General features: G+C 37.5%; 1 protein-coding gene across 5 annotated transcripts in view; it reads right to left on the reverse strand.

Moving 5' to 3' along the window:
• The window catches only part of Veph1 (ventricular zone expressed PH domain containing 1), a 274,142-nt gene that overhangs the window by 226,352 nt on the left and 26,994 nt on the right, over positions 1-20,796 (reverse strand). For all 5 annotated transcript variants that reach the window (XM_004639833.2, XM_023699702.1, XM_023699700.1 and 2 more), the window contains exons 3-4: positions 17,507-17,722; positions 8,346-8,520 (exon numbers count right to left, since the gene is read on the reverse strand). In XM_004639833.2, the coding sequence (XP_004639890.1) occupies positions 8,346-8,520; positions 17,507-17,722 (391 nt within the window). The remainder of the gene's footprint in view (positions 1-8,345; positions 8,521-17,506; positions 17,723-20,796) is intronic.

A 20,796-nucleotide genomic window follows, 5' to 3' on the forward strand; every position in this document is an offset into this window, starting at 1 on the left:
CATAACTTGGGGCTGTGGGGAGATGGCTTAATGAAATAAGCGCTTCCCTGGCAAGCACAAGGGCCTGAGTTCAATTCCTGGTTCCGAAAAAAAAAAAAATGTCCATAACTCATTAGTAACTAAATGCAAAGGTATTGAAATGGAAGAAATAACAAAAAAATTCATGACTTTTTTAAAATGATTGATGACTTTAAATAGGATATAAGTAAATAGCTGAAAAAATTAAGGGAGACAATGAAGGGTATGAAGGAGTAACTTGGCCAAGAGACAATGATTCTGAAAAACCAAATAAAAATCTTGAAAATAAAAAGTTCAACAAATCAAATAAAAACATTCAGTGGAGTGTTACTTCCAAGCTCTTAAAAGGACAAAAGAAAGAAGGGGAAAAGATGTATTTAGGTATATATTCAAGATACTTTGGATAATGGTACTGCCAATTTCTGCAGGCCTTTTGAAAGGAACAGTTAATGCTTAATTTTTTTTTATTTTTCTTGTCCCTCATTTACTTTTATTACCTTTTTTTTACATAAATTTACTTTAAAGAGAGTACAGCAATAACTGATATGACATTATAAGCAGTACGCATTTAGAAGACCAAAATGACAGATATATTAAGTATGGTTGTAGTATTACTCATTGCTGTCCACAATGTAGTTGCTTAGTTCTCAGATATCAGCATATAGAGTTAGTCAGGATGAGAATTCTACCCATTAACTGCTATTTTCAAAAACCTGATGGAAATTTTTAGCACCATTTCCTTAACCATTTTGTTTATATAAATGTATGGTTTTGCCCCTGCCATGTTTCCTGACTTTTCTCTCTCTTGATTGCTTACTCCTTAAGTTCTCTCTTTCCATTTAACTGTGTTATACCTTTCACTTTCTATTTCTTCTTTTGAGTTCTTACACTAGGGAGACAATACAATATTTACACACGTGTGTCTGTTAAAATTTTTTTCTTTTGAATTTTTGCAACATTTTTGTTATTGTTTTGTTTTGCTTTTTCTTTAAACCATCTTGCACATTTATATCTGGTAACCTAAACAACTAATTTGAAGATAACATCATGCAATATAGAAACCATTGTTGAATTCCTATTAATTTATTTAGTGAGCTTTTACATTGTTTCTAATGCTATTTTTTGTATCATTATTTAGTATTTAAAACAAAACACAACAAAACCATTCAGTGGAAATCCTAACTAATAGTCAAGAGCAATGAGAAGAGAGCATTTCTAGGCTTGAAGATAGGTTGAATCATTACTATATACAGGTAGGCTGAAGAATTATTACACACAGATGCTCATAAAGAGACAGAGAGGGAAAAAAAAGAAATTATAAACAAAATATCCAAAAACTCTGGGACATGGTTAAAAAACCAAACTTCTAAATTTTGATGTGGAAGAGGGTGCTGAGTTTAAGACTAATGAAACAGAAAATTTATTCAATAAAATAATAACAGAATACTTTCTAAAACTTGAGAAAGATATAGATATCCAGGTACAGAAGGCATTCATAACCACAAACAGGCATGGCCAGAATGGAATCTTCTGTGTCACATTATAATTAAAAGGTCTGGAGTACAAAAAATTAGGAGAATGCTAAAATCTGTAAGAAATAAATGCCAAGTTGCTCAGAGAGACAAAGCCATCTGATTTAACTCCATACTTCTTTGTAGAGAACTTAAAGGCCACGAGGTCATATAATGATATATTGCAAACCCTGAAAGAAAATAACTGCCCAACTATTATATCTCCTAAGAACAGCCTTCTCATTAAACATTGAAAGAAAAATAAATACTTTCCAAGTTAAGCATAAATTTTAAACATTCATGAGCACTAAACCAGCAAAGCAGAAGATACTTAAAAGAATCTTAAACACAGAAGAGGAAGAGTAGATAAACTATTGAGAAATATGAAAGAATCAAACATTAAAAAAACAACAAAATAACAGGAATTAGTGCATACTTAAAAAATAACCCTGAATGTACATATTCATAATTATTTTTGTGTTTTTGCGACAGAGTCTTGCTATGTAGTTCAGGCTGGCCTTGAGCTCATTTTGCAGTCATAATACTTTAATTAAAAAGCATAACCTGTTAATTTGATTAAAAATAAGAAGCAACTCTTTTCTGCTTGAAGGAAACCTCACAAGCAAAGACTCAGAGCCTGAAAGTGAGAGGATTGAAAACTATATTTCATGGTATAAGAACTCAAAGGCTAACAGAAGTAGCTCTACTTATATCTGAAAAAACATATTTCAAGATAAAATTAGTCAGATGAGATATAGAAGCTCATTGCATGTTGTAAATGAATAAATCTACCAAGAAATATAACAATAAGAAATATATGTGCATTAAATACTGATGCACCTAGTTTCATAAAGCAGACGCTATTTAACATAAAGAGACATATGGGTCCCAATATAGGGAGAATGGGTGACATCAATTCCTACTCATCCAGATCCCCCCAAAAAAATTAACAAAGAAATATCGGAGTTAAACTCAATCATAAATCAAATGAACTAAGCCAACGTCTATAGAATATGCCATCCACTGACTACAAAATACACATTTTCCTCAGTGGCTCATGGAACATCCTCTGAAATAGAGCATAGGCTTTAATACAAATCGTAACAAACAGAAAATAAAACTGAAATAATTTCTTGCATTTATCAGACCATAGTGGAATGAAACTAAAACTCACCAGCAAGAGAAACTATACAGATACATGAAGATTGAACACTTCATTATTGAGTGATCAGTGGGTCATTAAAAAAACAAAGGGAAAATTTAAAAATTCCTGGACAAATGAAAGTAAAAATATAGTATTACAGATCTCTGTGATATAGCAAAGGCAGTTTTAAGAGGGAAGTTTATTGCTTTAAGTACCTGTATAAAAAAGCCAAGAGAGGCTGGCGAGATAGCTCAGTGGTCTAAATTGCCTGCTTAGGCAAATTTAGGCAAGTGTGCAGGGACTGTGGTTCGATCCCTGGTACCACATGCCATACCAGCCCCACTCCCAGGTGGGCTAAGATGGCCACAAAATAAATAAAATTTTAAAAAGCCAAGAGATTTTATAATACATATCAACTTCTTAGAAAAACAAGAACAAACCAAACTAAACCCAACCCAACAAAAGAAAAGAAATAATAAAGATCAGAGCTGAAATGAATGAGATAGCTATTAAAAGAACAATTCATAGGATCAATGAAACAAAGTTTTTTTTCTGCAAAAAAGATAAATGAGATTATTAAACTCTTATACAAATTAACCAAAAGAGCAAAGATCTGACTCTATATATTAGAGATGGAAATGCAGGTGCTATAAAAGATACCACTAAAATTCAGAGAATTACTGGGGACCATTTTGAAACCCTATACTCCAATAAATTGGAGGATCTAGAAGAATTTTTTTCTAGACTTATATAACCTACTAAAACTGAGCCAAGAAGATATAAAAACCTAAAGAGATCAATAACAATCAGTGAGACTGAAGAAGTAATAAAATTCTTTCAACAAAGAAAATTCAGGATGAGTTTACTGGTAAATTTTTATCAAATCTTTCAAGAAATAATGGCAGTGCTCCTGAAATTACACCATGAAATGAAAGAAAAGGGACACTTCCAGGTTCACCCCATGAGGTCAACATTACCTTGATAACAAAGTGTACAGGGCTACAACAACAACAGCAAAAACTATAGGTCAATATTCTTGATAAACATAGGTATAGAAATACCTAATTAAATGCCCACACATCAAATTGAATACCACATTAAAAAGATCATACAGAAAGAGTAAACTGGTTTCATTTTAGGGATTCACAGATGCTTCAACATATATAAATCAATAGACATCATACACATAAATAGAATCAAGGCTAAAAATCACATTATCATCTCAGTTGACTCAGAAATTCAACAACCTTTCATGATAAAAGCTCTGAAGGAACTAAGTGCTGAGGGATCACATCCCAAAATAGTAAAAGTTCTATGTGACAAACCCATAGCCAACATCATTCTGAGTAGAGAAAAACTGAATTCTTTTCTCTAAAATCAGGAAGCATGGTGAAAATGTCTTCTGTCATCACTCCAATTCAGTATAGCACTTGGAATTTTAGCTAGAGCAATTAGATAAGATTTAGAAATAAGACATGTCCAAATAGGAAAGGAAGAAGTCAAATTATCTTTGTTTGAAGATGAAATGATTTTATACTTGAATGATCTTAAAAACTCCACCAAAAGACATTTTGGAGCTGACAAATAAATTCAGCAAAGTTACAGGACATAAAATTCACATTATAAATCAATAGCTTGCTATAAACCAATCATAAAGTTGAGAAAGAAATCAAGAAAACAATTCCATTAAGAATAACTCCGAAGGGCTGGTGAGATGGCTCAGTGGTCTAAAGCACCTACTTAGAACAAACTTAGCAAAGCACAGGGACCGCAGTTCAATCCCCCAGCACTACATGCCAGCTAGCCCCGCCCCCTGGTGGGCTGAGCTGGCCACACACACACACACACACACATAAATTAAAATTAAAAAAAAAAAAGAATAACTCCGAAGAAAAAACCTACGTCACACCAAAACAAAGCCAACCAACTAACCAACCAATAAACCAACCCTAGAGATCAGTCTGACCAAAAGGGTGAAAGAGCTCTACAATTAAAATTTCAGAAAACTGAAGAAAGAAATTTAAGAAGATATTAGCAGAGATGAAAAGAATTCCCATTTCCATGGTTCAGTAGAACTAGATTTAAAATGGCCATGTTACTAAAAGTGATCTAGAGACCCAATGCAGTCCCTATCACAATACCTGCAATCTCTATTATTATTCTGTAAGTAATATTCTCAGAAATAGAAAAAAATCCTAAAATTCATACGAAAACACAAGACCCAGAATAGTCAAAGCAACACTAGACAAAAGGAGCAATACTGGAAGCATCACAACACCCATTTCCCAAATTTCAGAGTATATTGCAAATCCATAGTAACAAAATCAGCATAGTATTGGTGCAAAAATAGACATACAAACCAATGTAACAGAATACGGGAAACAGGAGGGAAAAAATCCATGCAACCACAACCATCTAATTCTGGACAAAGGAGTCACAAGTCTATGTTAGAGAAAAAACAGCCCTTTAAACAAAAGGTGCTAAGGAAACTGGATATCCACCTCTAAGATATTAAAGCTAGATCCCTGTCCTTTATCTTCTACAAAGTTTAATTCAAAATGGATCAAAGATCCAAGTATATAACTTGAATCTTTGAAACTACTAAAAGCACATGTAAGGAAAATATTTGAACATAAGCAAAATTTTTTGCATAGGAAAAAATGTTCTGAATAGGACATCAATGACATAGGCAACAACCATAAGAATCAACAAATGGGGTAACATCAAATTAAAAAAAATTATGCACAACCAGAAAAATAAATAAGAGAGCAAGAAGACAACCTAAAGAAAAGGAGAAAATGTTCTCTAGTTACTCTTCCAACAACAGTTAACACGTAAAATATACATAAAACTAAAAACCCCCACACAAATCAAATTGCTTAATCAATTAGACCAATGAATTGAAGAGACACTTATCAGCAGAAAAAGTACAAATTTCCAATAATTGTATTAAACAGTGTTCAACATCTTTAGCCATTTGGGAAATGTAAATCCAAACTACATTGAGATTTCATCTTAACCTGGCCAGAATGGTTACCATCAAGGATACACAAGTACTTAATGCTGGTGTGGATGTCTGGGAGAGAACACATCTATACTGCTAGTGGGCATGTAAATGAGTACAGCCACTGTAGAAACCAGTATGAAAGCCCTTCAAGAAACTAAAACTAGAGCCATCATTTGATCCAGCTATACTACTTTTGGTATATACCCAAAGTAATTAAAGTTGGCATACTATTAGCTATCTATGTACTCATGTTTATGGTAGCAAAATATATGACAGCCAAGATATGGAACCAGCCTAGGTGCCCACGAACAGAAGAATGGGTAAAGAAAATATGTTCTACATACAATGGACACTTTTTGGGCAATAATGAAGAATGAAATTTTGACATTTGCAGGAAAATGGATGGAACTGGAGATCATCATGTTGCATGAAATAAGCTGGACTCAGATAACTATTGCATACTCTCCCTACTAGGCAGAATCTTAAAAAGATGGCATGAAAGTAAAGGGAGGGGCTGGGGAGATGGCTCAGTGGAATAAGCGCTTCCCTGGCAAGTGCAAGGGCCTGAGTTCAATCCCCGGTTCCACCAAAAAAAAAAAAAAAAAAAAAAGAAAGAAAGTAAAGGGAGATGATTAGCCAAGAAGCAGGGACTAAAGGGGAGGGCAACAAGGAGGGGATAGAGGAATGGATATGATAAAAATATATGTTTTGAAATCAATATTTTATAAAATTAATGACTGACAATGAAAAAATAAAAATAAATACAGGAGAATAAAAATTAGGTGACCACATTCAAGAAAGAAGGTGTAAATGTGAGAAACAGTAGTGAAAGAAAATAGTAATGATGACTTAACGCTGTTTGGCAGGAGATAGAAGACAAAGATTTACAGCAGATTAACTACTCAGAGACAGAAAACAGAGACAGTCATATCAATCCTAAAACTCTAAATCTTAAAATATGCAGTTCCAACTCTTTATAGGTCAAATTACTATTCATTTTATGGTAATTTTAAAGCACTAGATCAAATAAACTAAATTATTTGTTTATTGCAAATGCTTGCAGTGAACTTAGAAAGCATATTTTGTATCTCAAAAATTTCTTTGTCATTGAAAAAACATTTTTAAACAACTACAAATGGGTGAACTAAGTTGCTGGCATCTATAAAGATATAATTCAATTTTTTTCATAATTCTGTTACTTAGAAGCTTGACTATCATGATCTTTCATTCCTCTAAAATTGTGGTTAGAAGTTTGGGGAAATTCTAAGAACCCTTCTTATGAATGTCTGTTGAAATGAGCTCAAGTTTAGAATAAAAAATCTTTTTCTTTGGAAGGAAATAGGCAGTTTGAAAACTGAGGGACTAATTTGTTGGTAACCCAGACTCCTGAGTGGACAGTTGGAGAAAGATCTTTAGATAAAACAGAACTATCTATTATCTGCAAATAAAACTGGTGGCACAGTTCGGCTCTGGGAAATAGACCCATCGCTTATTGGCCTTTTGGCTAAGATCAAGTGTGGAAAAAAATGACCCAATCTGGGACTTCTCAATCTGGGAGAAATAGTATGGAGAAAGACTGCCACTCTCTGCTGCTGCAGGTGGCCACTGGTGACCCCTACGTTTTGGGTTAATCAGCATAAAGGCCTGGAGGCCGGAGTTCTGGAGCCTCCTGTCTCCAGAGTAGAGTCCACTTCCAGAAGCTCCATAGCAGTCTCAGAGTCCACTGGGCTCAGGGTGGGGGAGAAGGAATTTAGTACAGTATTCTGTCCCCAGGAATACAGGTAGGATCGCAGCAGAGCCTATGAACTGTTGCAAGTCCTCTGGAAGACTGCACAGGTATGACATGCTGAGGGACTCCAACATATCCAGGCTGGGAAGGGTGTAAGGGGTTGATGCTTGACCTTACCACGCAGAAGCAGTGTCTGTACAACATGGGCTGAGCCACTTAGGGATCTCATATGTTTTTATGAATAAGGAAGGAGGAAATTTGGATGCATATTGTAAAGGATTATAGATTGTTCTCTGACTCCAAATCCAAAAAAATATGGCTTCTCAATGATCTGAACCAAAGGAAAAAGAGTCAAGACAAGAGAAATATTTTGTGTGAACTAACCTGACCTTTTCTTTCATTTAAATATTGGAACAATTGACAGAGATGTCCTGATGTCATTTTTTTGTGGTAGTACTATTTAATGCATTTCTAAGTCAGTCACAAATGTTATTCACTTTTAAAAAGTCATTACATGCTTCCTGATGTTTCTTTTCTTTTTTGCTTCTGGCAATCAAAAGAAGAATTTTCTGTCAAACCCTGACAGCTGCAGGGCCTGTTCTTCTTGGTCAAAGGGCAATCTCTCCACAGCTGGTAAATGGACAAGATGGCCTGTGCCTGCGAGACACGGTTCTCCAGACTGAGAAATGTAAATATGCACAGACGCATACAGCCGATCTAATGAATCCAAGTATGTCATGTGCCAAGTGAAGAGACATTGACTCATCCAGCCCAAATGACATTCTCCATGTTCACAGGTCAATTAGCAGCAAAGCAGAAAATCAGGTGTGCCCCTCACTTCTTTAGATCTCACTTTGCACAAATCAAGTATGTTTCATGAAAAGACTTTTAAACAACTCTTAAAACATGTCCCCCAGCTCCGCCTTTGCACTGTACCTTGCAGTATGCTCTTTACTATAACTTCTGTGTGGTCAGCAAGGAGATCCGCCTTGGTAATCGCAGCCAGGGACAGGTAGTTAGACATGTTCCTGCACAGCTCCTTGTTGCCTCTGTGGAGAAATTTCACTGCAATGGGGATGGCTAATACCATCACAGGGGGCCGGTTATAATTCTGTGGAAGCACAAGGAAGCAAAAACAAGTGATTCATTATTCATTCACTTACTTTCCAAAAACATTTCCTGAGCTGCACTTGTGGAATACAGTCATGAAAACATGGGCTCTGCCATGTATATATTGTCTGGGAAATCTTGCTCTGGTTTGGGAGGCTTAAAGGCAAATAGGTAGCTGAAAGCATAAGTTGGTAAGGGCCATGGAAGGCAGCGCGCAAGGTGCCAAGGGAGTCAGGAAGCATCTAACCCAGTCGGCAGTGTCAAGAAAGACTTCCTGGAGGAAGTAACTTCTCACCTAAGTCCTGAGGAATGAAAAGGGGATGGCTGGGCAATGGCAGTGTAAGGAGTGGAGAGGAAGGGCCAGTGAGGAGCCTCAGAGGTCAGGGAGCACTTGGAGCATTTGGGGAGCTGTAAATGGCTCCTAATTGTTGGAGGGCGGTGTGTGAGTGGGGAGGTGACTGAAGGGACAGAGAAAGTAAGTAGGGGCATGATTGTGAAGGGCCCAGAATGCCAGGTTAAGGACTTTGGAATTAATCTTAAGGGCAATCAAGAGTCATTGAGGAGAGGAACAACTCATCTGATTTACACTTGCAAAAATAACCACAGGAATGGAATGTGAAACAAGTTGCTTTCTGACTTCATTTTAAAACCTGCAGTGTTTTTTTGGAACCAACCAAGGATGAATGAATAAAGAAAGTGTATTATAATACACACAATAAGATATTGTTTAGCTATAATAGAAAAGGATCACAGCATCTGTGACAACATGGATGGAAGTGGGGGGCAATAGGTTAAGCGGAATAAGTGAGAAGTAGAAAGACAAATACTGCATGCTTTCTCTTACACAAGTTTGTAGAAGCTAAAATAATTGATTTCATAGAGACTACTGTGGTGACTAGAAGCTTGGAAAAAGATTGAAGATCAGACAACAGAAGCCAAAGCACAGTTTTAAGGGCAAAATAAGTTCTAATGTGTTGCACTGTAGAAGGGTAACTATAGTTCACAACAATTTATCATATGTCTTATTAAAAACTAGAAGAGAGGAGATTGAAGTTTCCAATACAAAGAGATGATAAATATTTAAGGAGAGGGAAATACATGTGCTGAGTTATTGCACTGCATTCCATCAATATGTACAATTATTAGGAGTCAGTTTAAAAAACCAAGAAAACTCTTAAGATTTACAGATAATGAGAACCACAAAGAAAAATACCATATGAACATGAGACTAAAAACTGAAGGAATTCTGGATCCCAAAATAATTCTTAACTTATTTTGTGACTGAAATAAAGATCTCTACATAAAATACTGTCAACATTTAGAATAATATTTGGAAGATATAAATCATTTTCTTAAAAATGAATAGTAAGGGCCAGCCAAATAGCTCAATGGCTTAAAGCACGTGCAAGCAGGCACAGGGGCCAGGGGTTCAATCCCCAGGCCTGCCCTGCCAGCCCCGCCCCATGCTGAGATGGCAATTGAGACTGGCGTGGTGGTGCACCCCTGTAATCCCAGCACTTGGGAGGCTGTAAACAGGAGAATCACTACAAGTCTGATCTTGTAGTGAGACCCTGAACACCCTGTAGACTCGTCCCTAAAATACAGGGTAAAAAAGGAACAGTAAATATTCACTACTATCAGTGCCACACCTTCCACTGAATCTAGGCCAAAGCTACATAGTGCACAATGTATTTGAGAACTCACTTCATGTTATTATAAATAAATAGGAATGTTGTTCACTAATTGTGGAAAATGTACCTATCTTTCCACCTATGGATTAGTCCCTCTAGTACTTCCCACAATTCTTGAATTACGGTAAGTCCTTAATAAATAACTGTGAAATTGAATCGATATAATATAAATCTATGGTGACAGTTGTCTATGGGGACATAATGTGGTAGAAAAAAACATCAAATGGAAAAATGTGACCTGGCGTCTAATCTTGGCTCCCCTACCATCTTGCTGGGTGGTCATGGAGACATCACTCAGCTCTCTAGGTCTCCCTTATAAAATGGCTATCGTCATTGTTGCCAGTCTGACAACCTTTGATAAAAAGACCCTAAAACAGATATCGTATCAATGGCCTAGCACAGGAAGGCTTTGCAGGCTGAGGGGCCACTGACCTTGTGAGACAGCCAAGTAATGATCGTCAGTATCCAAATGGAGGTAAATATTTAGATAATCACGGTCGAGATTGAGTGTGCTATTGTATGGCTTCTTCTTTTCTCCAGATCTCAGCATTACTAGTTTCCTGCCTATGTCTACTCACCCTTTTTCTGGAAACTCTATCCTAATGCCTTTTTGGGGAACTGTTTAGGTATTTCTAATGACAGCATTTCCACCCTTGGTTTCAAGAGTATTTAAGTGTCCTAGATACTAGCCTGTCAGATAATCACATTTTCCTGGTCTAAGTGACGGCTTCAAGGGCAGGCAGGTTATTAAATTACAATTAAGGAGTCATTGCTTTGGCAAGCACAGGGACCAAGGTTTGATCCCTAGTCCCACATGCCTCACTGGCCCCACCCCTGGAGTCTGAGCTGCAGAGTGAGACCTTGTACCAAAGACATGAAATAGTTAAGGAATCATGAAAAGGCTCTGTGAAAGGAGTTCTTTCTCCTTCTCCTTCTCCTTCTCCTTCTCCTTCTCCTTCTCCTTCTCCTTCTCCTTCTCCTCCTCCTCCTCATCCACTTCCTCCCTCTCCGTCTCCCTCTCCCTCTCTCTTCCTCTCTCTCTCTCTCTCTCTCTCTCTCTCTCTCTCTCTCTCTCTTTCTCTCTGCTGCATTCAGGTGGTCAAGAATAGTGAATTAAGAATAACTGCTGTAATCATGTGACTCTAGTAGGCCAGAACCTATAAGAAAATCAAAGAAACATGGATCTGAGAGATCAGTTTAGAGAAATCATGTCCAGGTCTTGATATTATCATTTGAACTTCATGTTCTAAATTATGCCAATGACCAGTTCTTTCCCTAAATAAACCAACTAAATCTCTCATGCTTGAGCTGTCCTCCTCCCTCATCACTAGAAAAAAAAAATACCCGATAAACCTTTAACCTATTCCTATACTTTAATACATTTACCAGACCCATGGGTCAACCTGACCCCTTGGAGGAGAAAATAGGTATTCTATTACCTAATTTGACACACACTTTCAGTGCCATAAGTCAGCCATTTTGCAAGCTCTAGCCCTATCCTTAGTGACACAGCATGTCTGTATTGCAGTTCTGCTCAGTGAATCTGTTTCATACATCTTAAAATTTTTAACACAAAAAATTAGGATTGTGACCTACAGTCAGACATACTTGATGACTTCTGAATGCCTTACTTAGATTGTCTTCCTTCATGCTGAATGAGATTGGGCTTATTGAACAGGCCATTATGGATGTGATGCACTGAGACCTTCCCAGGAGGCTGGCTGCTCTCCTCTCCCAGGAAACTGGGCATGGTCTGGTCATACCACAGAGTTGACTTGCTCTCTGAAGGCTGGCCCACATCAATGGATTTCCAAAAGGCTGGTGCATAATATTCTTGCCACATGTCCACCAATAGTGGGGGGCTTTGCTAGGTCAGACCTTGGGCATCCTTCACACATCACCACGATACCAAGAAGCCAGACTAGAAACCAGAGTGTTCACCCATGGGCACACAATCATTCAGATCAAAGAGACCCTACAGGGTATCTCAGCAGGGCTATGGTGATTAAAATAACAGTCCTGCCGTGCAACCAACTCTCCACTTCTAGTGAACAGAACTTTCCACTCATCAAATTCAATCTCTATGCCTCCTCCAGTGCTGATGAGTAAACCTACAAAATAATGATCCCATAGAGAGCTTGTCCCTTTTGTTAACTTACTCCTCAGATGCTGGTGTGTAAGTAGGCTAATTAACTTGGCCTTTTTCTCAATTATATTCTATCACTGCTCCCTTGAGGCTACATTTGGCTTATTTCTATAAAGCCACTTAGCTTCACCTTGGGTTGCTCCTATAGCCAGCTATTTTTTCCATTACATGTAGATTTCTGATAGTTTAACTTTTTTTTCTGGTATTGGGCACTGAACACAGGGCCTTGTAGATAACAGCAAGTGCTCTTGTTATTTTGTTTTGTTTTACATTTTGAGACAGGGTCTCACTATGTTGCTCAAACTTTCAGTTCTTCTACTTCAGGCTCCTGAGTAGCTAGGGTTACATGCAGGGGCTACTACTGCTGGCAGTGTTTATGTCTGCTATGACTGGTGAAAGCCCCAGTGCTGAGGGTGGAGCATAATCGCACAGTTGTTCTCAGAACTTTCCAACAAGAAATTCATGCCCAAGTTCACCTTATCTACTGTGGCGCTATTGCCAAGAACAAGTTTCAGGCAGAGAGACACATGTCTTCCAGTAGAAGAATACGTCTTTGAGTATATTTGCCTGTGACTTGCTGGAAAACCAAAGAAGATCAATGGAGATTGTTGTTTCCAGCAACTGATGCATTTTAATGTTGGGATGAACTATTGATTGCCAGCAACAATGAAAGAATAGGCTGTCTTTACTAATCAGATTACATTCTACTTTCTTTCTTTCTTTCTTTCTTTCTTTCTTTCTTTCTTTCTTTCTTTCTTTCTTCTTCTCCTTCCTTCCTTCCTTCCTTCCTTCCTTCCTTGCTTCCTTCCTTCCTTCTTTTCTTTCTTTCTTTTTTTATTTCGGGGGTTCTGGAAATCAAACTCAGGACCTTGCACTTGCCAGGCAAGTGCTATGCCACTGAGTTATAACCCCAGGCCTACAATCTTTATAGAACAATTCTAGATATTCTAGAGAAAAATAGCCATCAGCTATTAAAGTCTCTGAAGTGTGGTTGCAAGAGAAATGTATAAAATCTTCCCCAAATCTATAATGTCATTATTCTCAAAAGCAAACTTTATTTTTATTTATTATTTATTTATTTATTTATTTATTTATTTATTTATTTTTTGTGGTACTGGGGATTGAACTCAGGACCTTGCACTTTCCAGGCAAGCACTTATTCTACTGAGCTATCTCCCTGGTCCCAAAACAAACTTTAATACACTCAATTTTTCTGTTTTCCTCCCAAACATGCTATTTGAAATGCTCTCAAATGATACAAAAAGTGAAATGTTAAGCCAAGAGAAATTAGTTTACATAAGCAGGAGGGAATCACCAGCAGAGGCCTCAGGTCCCTACAGTGCCAGGCAGCTGCTGGCAGAGCATGAGGCTGTGGGCACAGCTGAAAGCAGCAGGATGGGAGCAGTGAGCTGGGCGGCCAAGGTGAGTCTCAGGAGAGGGGGCTCTCACAGACCTAACAGAGAACAAATGATTTCTTCCATCGGCTGTACTTTGCCCTCACAAGCAGCTAAAGAAGTTGCTAATGCAGTAGATCTTAGGCTTATGAAATCATTGTATCTCTAAAATTATTTGGATCACAGAAATGCTAATGGAACACAAAGAAAGTTCTGTTGTTACAGCCTTACAAATAAGCCACTTTAACAGCAGCTGGTAGTGTGAGTGCGATGCCAGGCCTGGCCCTCAGCACAGACGTGAGCGTGCTGGTGGGATATCACCTTACACCCAGCTCAGGGCTCAGGGCACCACTGAGCGCAGCACAGACCTACAGCCTTGCTCATGGGGCCTGTTCTATTTAGCTGTAGAGGTAAAACAAGAGGGCCTTGTCCGTGGATGCCAACACTTCTAACTGGAATAGCACCAGTTTAAGCTTTTTCTGGACATTTTCCTTTTGAAAATGCATTTTGGGAATGCTTCCCAGTGTTTTTAAAAATGAAAAGAATGAAGCAAAAAAGAAGAGATATCTATCTGAGATGAATAGCAACTAAAAAGCTCTTTGATGCTCAGGTCTTGAATATATCAAAACAGTTATAAAAATGATTAAGATCAAGAAATATTAAACTTCATTTATTAAAATAGAGTTCTTTGCCTATTCATCCAGCACTACCAGTCCAGTCAAAGTAATTTTGGATCTACCTAAAAAGTCTTTATTTCTTACTGCATAGCAAAACATAAAATCTATTTGGCACATGCACCTACGTTCCCAGTGGATTTTCTGACAGGTAATAGGGATGCAGGTGTGAGGAAGCTGAAGGTGGGGGGATCATCCCAGCCTCCTCCCATTTCATGCCACTGTCTGAGGACTGAATGCTAAAGCCTACTCTGGAGAGAAGGAAGCCAGAGGATAGTCGCCTCTTCTGAGAGTAGCAAAGAACTTTAGACCTCAAAGGCCCCAGTCTTAGGAATCTTGTTCTTCTGTAGACGAGACACTAGCAAGTTATTTCCTTCTTCTGAGTCTGTGTTTTGTTACGTGTAAAACAGGGATAGCGGTACTCACATCCCAAAGCTGCTGTGGGGGTCAGGGGTGAAATAGCACTTAAAGTACTCACAAATATTGCTACATATTGTATAACAGGTGCTCAACTAATACTCATCAAATGATTGAATGAATGTAATTCTGTAATCTAAAAAGTTATTTTACAGTAAATATGTAGGTTCATAAATTTAAAGACCAAGGGAATCAATATACTACCAATTAAAAGAGGTCTAGCAATAGATACCTGAAGCACATTTGTGTGAAGGCCAAAAAGAGAAACTTAAGGAAAAAGACAGAAATTTATGTGTGTGTGTGTGTGTGTGTGTGTGTGTGTATGTACACATTTATTTTAAAATGACAATGAAATCATCAGTAAAAATTTAATTAAATACTCAAGGGTGTGCAAATGGGCCCTCAGTAGGTACTCAATCTAAACATTATGACGTGATTCTGTTCGTGTATCTTAGCAAGTGGGGTGGGGTGTCTAGGATATTCTTCACTCTTCTTATTTTTCATTTTTTGGAAGGTAAAAGCTTTTTGAAAGTTGATCTACTGTTTTTTCTTTTTCCTGAACAAAGAACACAAAATGTGTCATTTGAATTTCTGAATGGTTCTTCCAAAACTTTAAATTACTAATGGTAGAAATTATGTCCATGTTGACCGTAGACAAAAACTTCCCCTCAAAGTGCGATGAAAGCTGAATGCAAATCCTATGATCACCACCACCGCCTGGCTGGCTTTCTCGAGTACATCCCAGAGGAACCTTACTGAAAGAGGCTTTCATCTCTGGAGCTTCGGCTTTCCTCTGCAGCAGCTTCTGCCTCCTTCTGCGGACACAGGATGGAAACTGCACTCCCACGCTCGGCTGTAGGCTGGAGTCATCCACCTCAGTGACTCACTTTTCTCTCTCAACAAAGAGGCTTGTCCCTCAGCTCCTCTCTCTTTTCCTTTCCCCTCAAAACTCAGTCCTTGACCTCTTGACCCTCTCTCAATATCTCACAGGCTTATTTATCTTGGCAGTAGTTTTACTGGTTCTATTTCATAAAAGAATTTTCTTTTTTGTCCCTTTCATATAGGAGACATAATGCCTTATCCAGAATAAAACATGCTTCTTTGTTTAAATTCTAGGCATTTTGGAAAGATAGCATATTTTTAATTTTTTACTTTGATCCTATTTCACAAATCAGTACTAACACACACAAGTTAGTCTGGTACTTAGAATGTTCTCTTTTTCTACCTTGCCTATTGGGCAAAATTCCTGCTCATGGTGCAGACCTTTCCAAATACAATTTCCATCCAGAAAGTCTTCCTTGACTCCAGAACTAGGCCAACCAAGCAGGCACTAACCCCTCAGAAGTTCACAAGCACTTAAAAGTAAGGTGTGCTACAACAAACTAGATTTACAAGACAGTGTTAAAGGATATAAATGATCTCATTAATTATTACAATGACTGTACATTGAAATTATAGTATTTTGTGTAGTATTAGGTTAAGAAAGATAGATTATCAAATCAACTTCATGGTTTTGACTTTTTAAGATGGCTAATTGAAAACTTAAAATTAAACACATAGCTCATGTTTGTGGCTTACACTGGATTTTTGTCAGGTGGTGCTGCTCTAAGTTCTAGATCACTGGTTTTATTTCAAAGAGTTTTTTTGTTTTGTTTTGTTTTGCTGGTTGGTTTATTGAGACAGGACCTTTCTGTATAGTGCAGGCTGCCTCTGAACTCACTATGTAGCCTAGGCTGGCCCCAAACTTGCAACAATCCTCCTGACTCAGCCTCCTGAGTGCTGGGACTACAGGTGTGTACTGCTATTCCTGACTAGATCATTGGTTTTTGAACCTGTGGAGGAAGCTAGAACATAGAACTGAGTTTTGAATACATAAATGTTCCAATGTCGTTGGAGTGGCTTTTTGGGCTAGAATAATTCATATTTTGGAAACACATCAGTAATATATTTAAGGTAACCTATGAAGAACAGATGTATTGTGACAGCTCAATAGAGAAACATTGAATTTAGTGTTCCCCAAATTACCTGACCACAGAATTCTTTTTAAGAAATACCTATTAATGTCAGTAGTCTATAAAATTTTTTCATAGATGATTTTATTTAATCTACATTTTACAGAGGAGAAAATTGTGTGTTAGGTAGGTTAGTGACTTACTCTATGTTTCAATGTTACACACTGTTTCTTAGGAGAGGCAAAATTTCAAATTCTCATTTACACTAGAGGAAGGAATTAAATGTGACCAGAATATGGAAATACCATTGTGAAGAATTCAAAATGCATACCAAGATTCATTTTAAAAGGACTTGGCTAATTCCTCCCACATAACCCAAGCTCCTAATTTCTATCTTTACTTGCTCTTGGGTCCCCTTGGGTGAAAGTGGTCTCCTTTTGTAAATATTCCAGGATTCCTCCTTTGGATCTTGGCACACATATTATTTACTGCAGAATTACTTTGAATTCCCTATAGTGTGCCATACACAAAGGGGCTTAATAGCACTTTCTCAACTTATTAATTATCAACCCTCTGGCTTAGCTACTGACAGTTTATGGTGTCTCTTTACAAGATCTAAATGGTGCAGAAAAACTGGCTCAGCTCAGAGACATCATGTGTTCAATGAGCTGCCAACCATGTATCAAATTGCTCACTGTTGAACACTGGCCTACCTGTAAAATGCAACTCATGATATCAGATGCAATTTTTGCATGAGGAGTATCTTCATCCTTGCCAGAGGGTCTTAGGTTGCGTTCCAAGCAGGAGTCCCAGAGCCCCACAAGGGCCTTGGCATGCTTTTCAATGGATTCTGTCTCTCTGATGGCTGTTGTAATTCTTGTGATACAGATCTCAACCACAGCCTGGTCGTTGTTATTGGTTTGGTAATCCTATTTGGAAAGAGAATCTTCATGTTAAATAATGCTCTAGAAAGTTATCCCTTAAAGGATGAAACACTAGTTGGTTGATTTAGAAAACAGGCATGCCATGCAATAAGCTCTGGCTGAGTTTATAGAGCCCGATACAATGACAGTCTTCTTCCTTGGAAACAGTGATCCCTGGAAGAGGAAGACATGTAAATGTGCTGAAGTGCAGCACGCTGGTAACATCGCCAGGAGGAGCGCGCAGAGAGAGTTCAAAGGAGCTCACTTATTCACCGGCAGTGGGCTCAGTCTTGAGGCCGCTTCAGTGTCTAAGTTCCTTACATCGGTGAAGAAGGGCTACTCCTTAGTCTAACATTTCAGTAACATTTCCGAAACTTTACAAATTATTTTCCAACATCCCTTCATTTTCTCTCTCTTTTGGGACACACTAGAACATATCATTTCCTTTCCCTAATTTCAACTCAAATCTGGCTTTCCACAACCAATTTGCCTCCATTTTTCTATCTTAATTTTCTCCTAATACCTCATCATCCTTACTGAGAAATAATATACCCTCTAAAATATCTAAATGCATATCAATATATCTTCCCCTTTTTTGTTTTGTCCTTTTGTATAATTTCTAATTTTTTTTACCATTTTGTATTCTTTAAAAAATAAATAAATAAAATATCTAAATGCAAAAACAAAAGTTCTATCACTTTAATTTGGAAAATAGGTCTGTGAACGCTTCACAGGTGATTCACAAAACTGGAAATATAATCGAATAGCAAACTGTCAGAACTTTGCATCATCATGCACACTAGAGAGGTGAGGGGATGCTGCTTTCTGTGCACCTGCAAGCTCCTGCCCTTAATTTCTTTTTTAATTGCTCCCCATATATGCCATTAAACATCTTGTGCATCAATCTCACTCTAAATCATAGGCTGTTTGTAGCTTAGATCCTCCAGAAGTAGACATTTCTGAGATAAAGGATGAAAATATTTTGAAGGCTCATGATATATTGTTTCATAAAAGTCCTATACCACGCTCAGTATCAATCGCTGTCTCAGCATGCCCTGGGGACAGGGCTGGCAAGACATACCGGGGATGGGCCTAAGCAGGTGCTTTATTCTACTGAGCCATCTGGTCGGCCCCATCCTATGAAATCTTAAGGGTGCTTCTTAATATAGTTTATGTTTGTTGTTGCTTCCTAACAAAATCTTTTTTCCCCTTCATTAGAACTTCAGATTATCTACTTCTGGAGACAGAGTCTTTTTTTGTTTTTGGCAGAACCGGGGATTGAACTCAGGCCCTTGCGCTTATCAGGGAAGCACTTATTCCACTGAGCCATCTCCCCGCCCCTCTATTTTTGATTGAGTGAATTTACTGCTTTGATTGTTCCATTTGTTTTCCAGTGCTGGGAACTGAGCCCAGGGCTACACAGGCCAGGCAAGCTCTTTTCCTCTGTGATGCAGGCCCTATGCCCTCCTCTGCCTTCTGTATTTCCTTTGCATCCAACTCTTTAACTCAACAATTCTCAATTATGATACAAATGATTCTCTTGGGTCTTCTAAAAAAACTTCTTTCTATGTTTTATGTAGCCTTGGTGGAGTCTATACCTTTTAATATATCTCAATACTTATTTTGTTGGCTAGAATTTCTTGAGCCCTTTTTTTTTTTTTTCACATAAAAGTGATAGACCAAGAATGTTGGCTCAGTTCCTGGTTTTCATTATAAAATTTTATGGCTAAAACTAAGAGAATATAGTAAATGTTTTAAATCATATAAGATGTATCACTTAAATCTTATAATATGTAAAGTTTTTAAAAGTTTATATATTGACAATTTATTTCTTTTTATGTTTGGTACCAGGGATTGAACTCAGGACCTTGCACTTGCTAGGCAAAGCACTTATGCCATTGAGCTATCTCCCCAGCACCTTGGTAATTTCTTTAGTAAGCATTATGCTAAATTTTGAGGTAAGAGAAATATTTTATAATATTATACTTTATATGTTAAAGAAGTATCAGTCTATTTCTATGTTATGGTGTGGAGGTTGGAGGCATGGCTCAGTGCTAGAGGACATGACTGGCATAGAAAGGCTCTGAGTTTAAACCCCAGTACTACAAAAGAAAAATGAAGAAAAAAGAATGATCTGTGAATTTTACTAAATGCCATTTTTAGAGTCTATGGCATCGTTTCTGTCCTTAGAGTTATCACTGATAAATTATAGACACAAATTTCCTAACATCAGCGAACTCTGTACTACTTGAATATATCTTACTGGATGGGAAATAAATCTTTAATGTGCTGTTGGATTCTGTTTTTTCTTTTAACTTTTATTTATTCATTTCAATGGGAAAAAAGAATAGCAATGAAAGAGTTTCAAAACAGGTTAGTAGGACAGTTACAATAATTAATACATTGCATATTGTTGTCTTCATAGTATTCAGAGGACAAGATACAGACATAGCTTGTCTAAACAATATTAGTACAACCTCTTTTCCCAATGAACTAAGAGAAAGTAACTGTATATCTATCCTAACTCTCTTGTATATATATGTATTTTTTTCTTCTCTTTCTTTAAATAACAAAATGATCTATTATTTACACTTTTATTAAGTTAATAATGCATGACACTAGGTTGCCTAGCAAGTAATAGCTAACCTTAACCAGACAGGATATTCATCTCAGGAGTGAGGTCCCACCTACACATATTCAATTGGTTTCCTAGCTTCGTGGCTCCCAATATATCCCCCTTTTTCATTTTGTTTTGTCTGAGATGAGCGTTCCACTGCAGTTAGAGAAGCTGCATTTGGAGAAGTCTTTAAAGGACCTTTTCATACTTGAAGCCAGTCTAAAGATTGTAGGTACTAGAATTCAGCAAAATAACCCAATTAGTCCAATAGTCCATAACAGTAGTGGGTTATCAGCAGAATCGGCAATTGTCAGAAGTTGTTGACTTGAGCCTTTTACAGCTCAGCATATTAATATGGCACTACTTTTTATACCTCGTGGTTATACTTTTCTGCTGAATGCTTAAGACCAAGTTAAAGCAAGACCTATATAACTAAAAATGTAACTTTTGTATCTGACAAGTC

Source organism: Octodon degus, unplaced genomic scaffold (genome assembly GCF_000260255.1).
Source record: "Octodon degus isolate 3935 unplaced genomic scaffold, OctDeg1.0 scaffold00115, whole genome shotgun sequence".
Lineage (NCBI taxonomy): Eukaryota > Metazoa > Chordata > Mammalia > Rodentia > Octodontidae > Octodon > Octodon degus.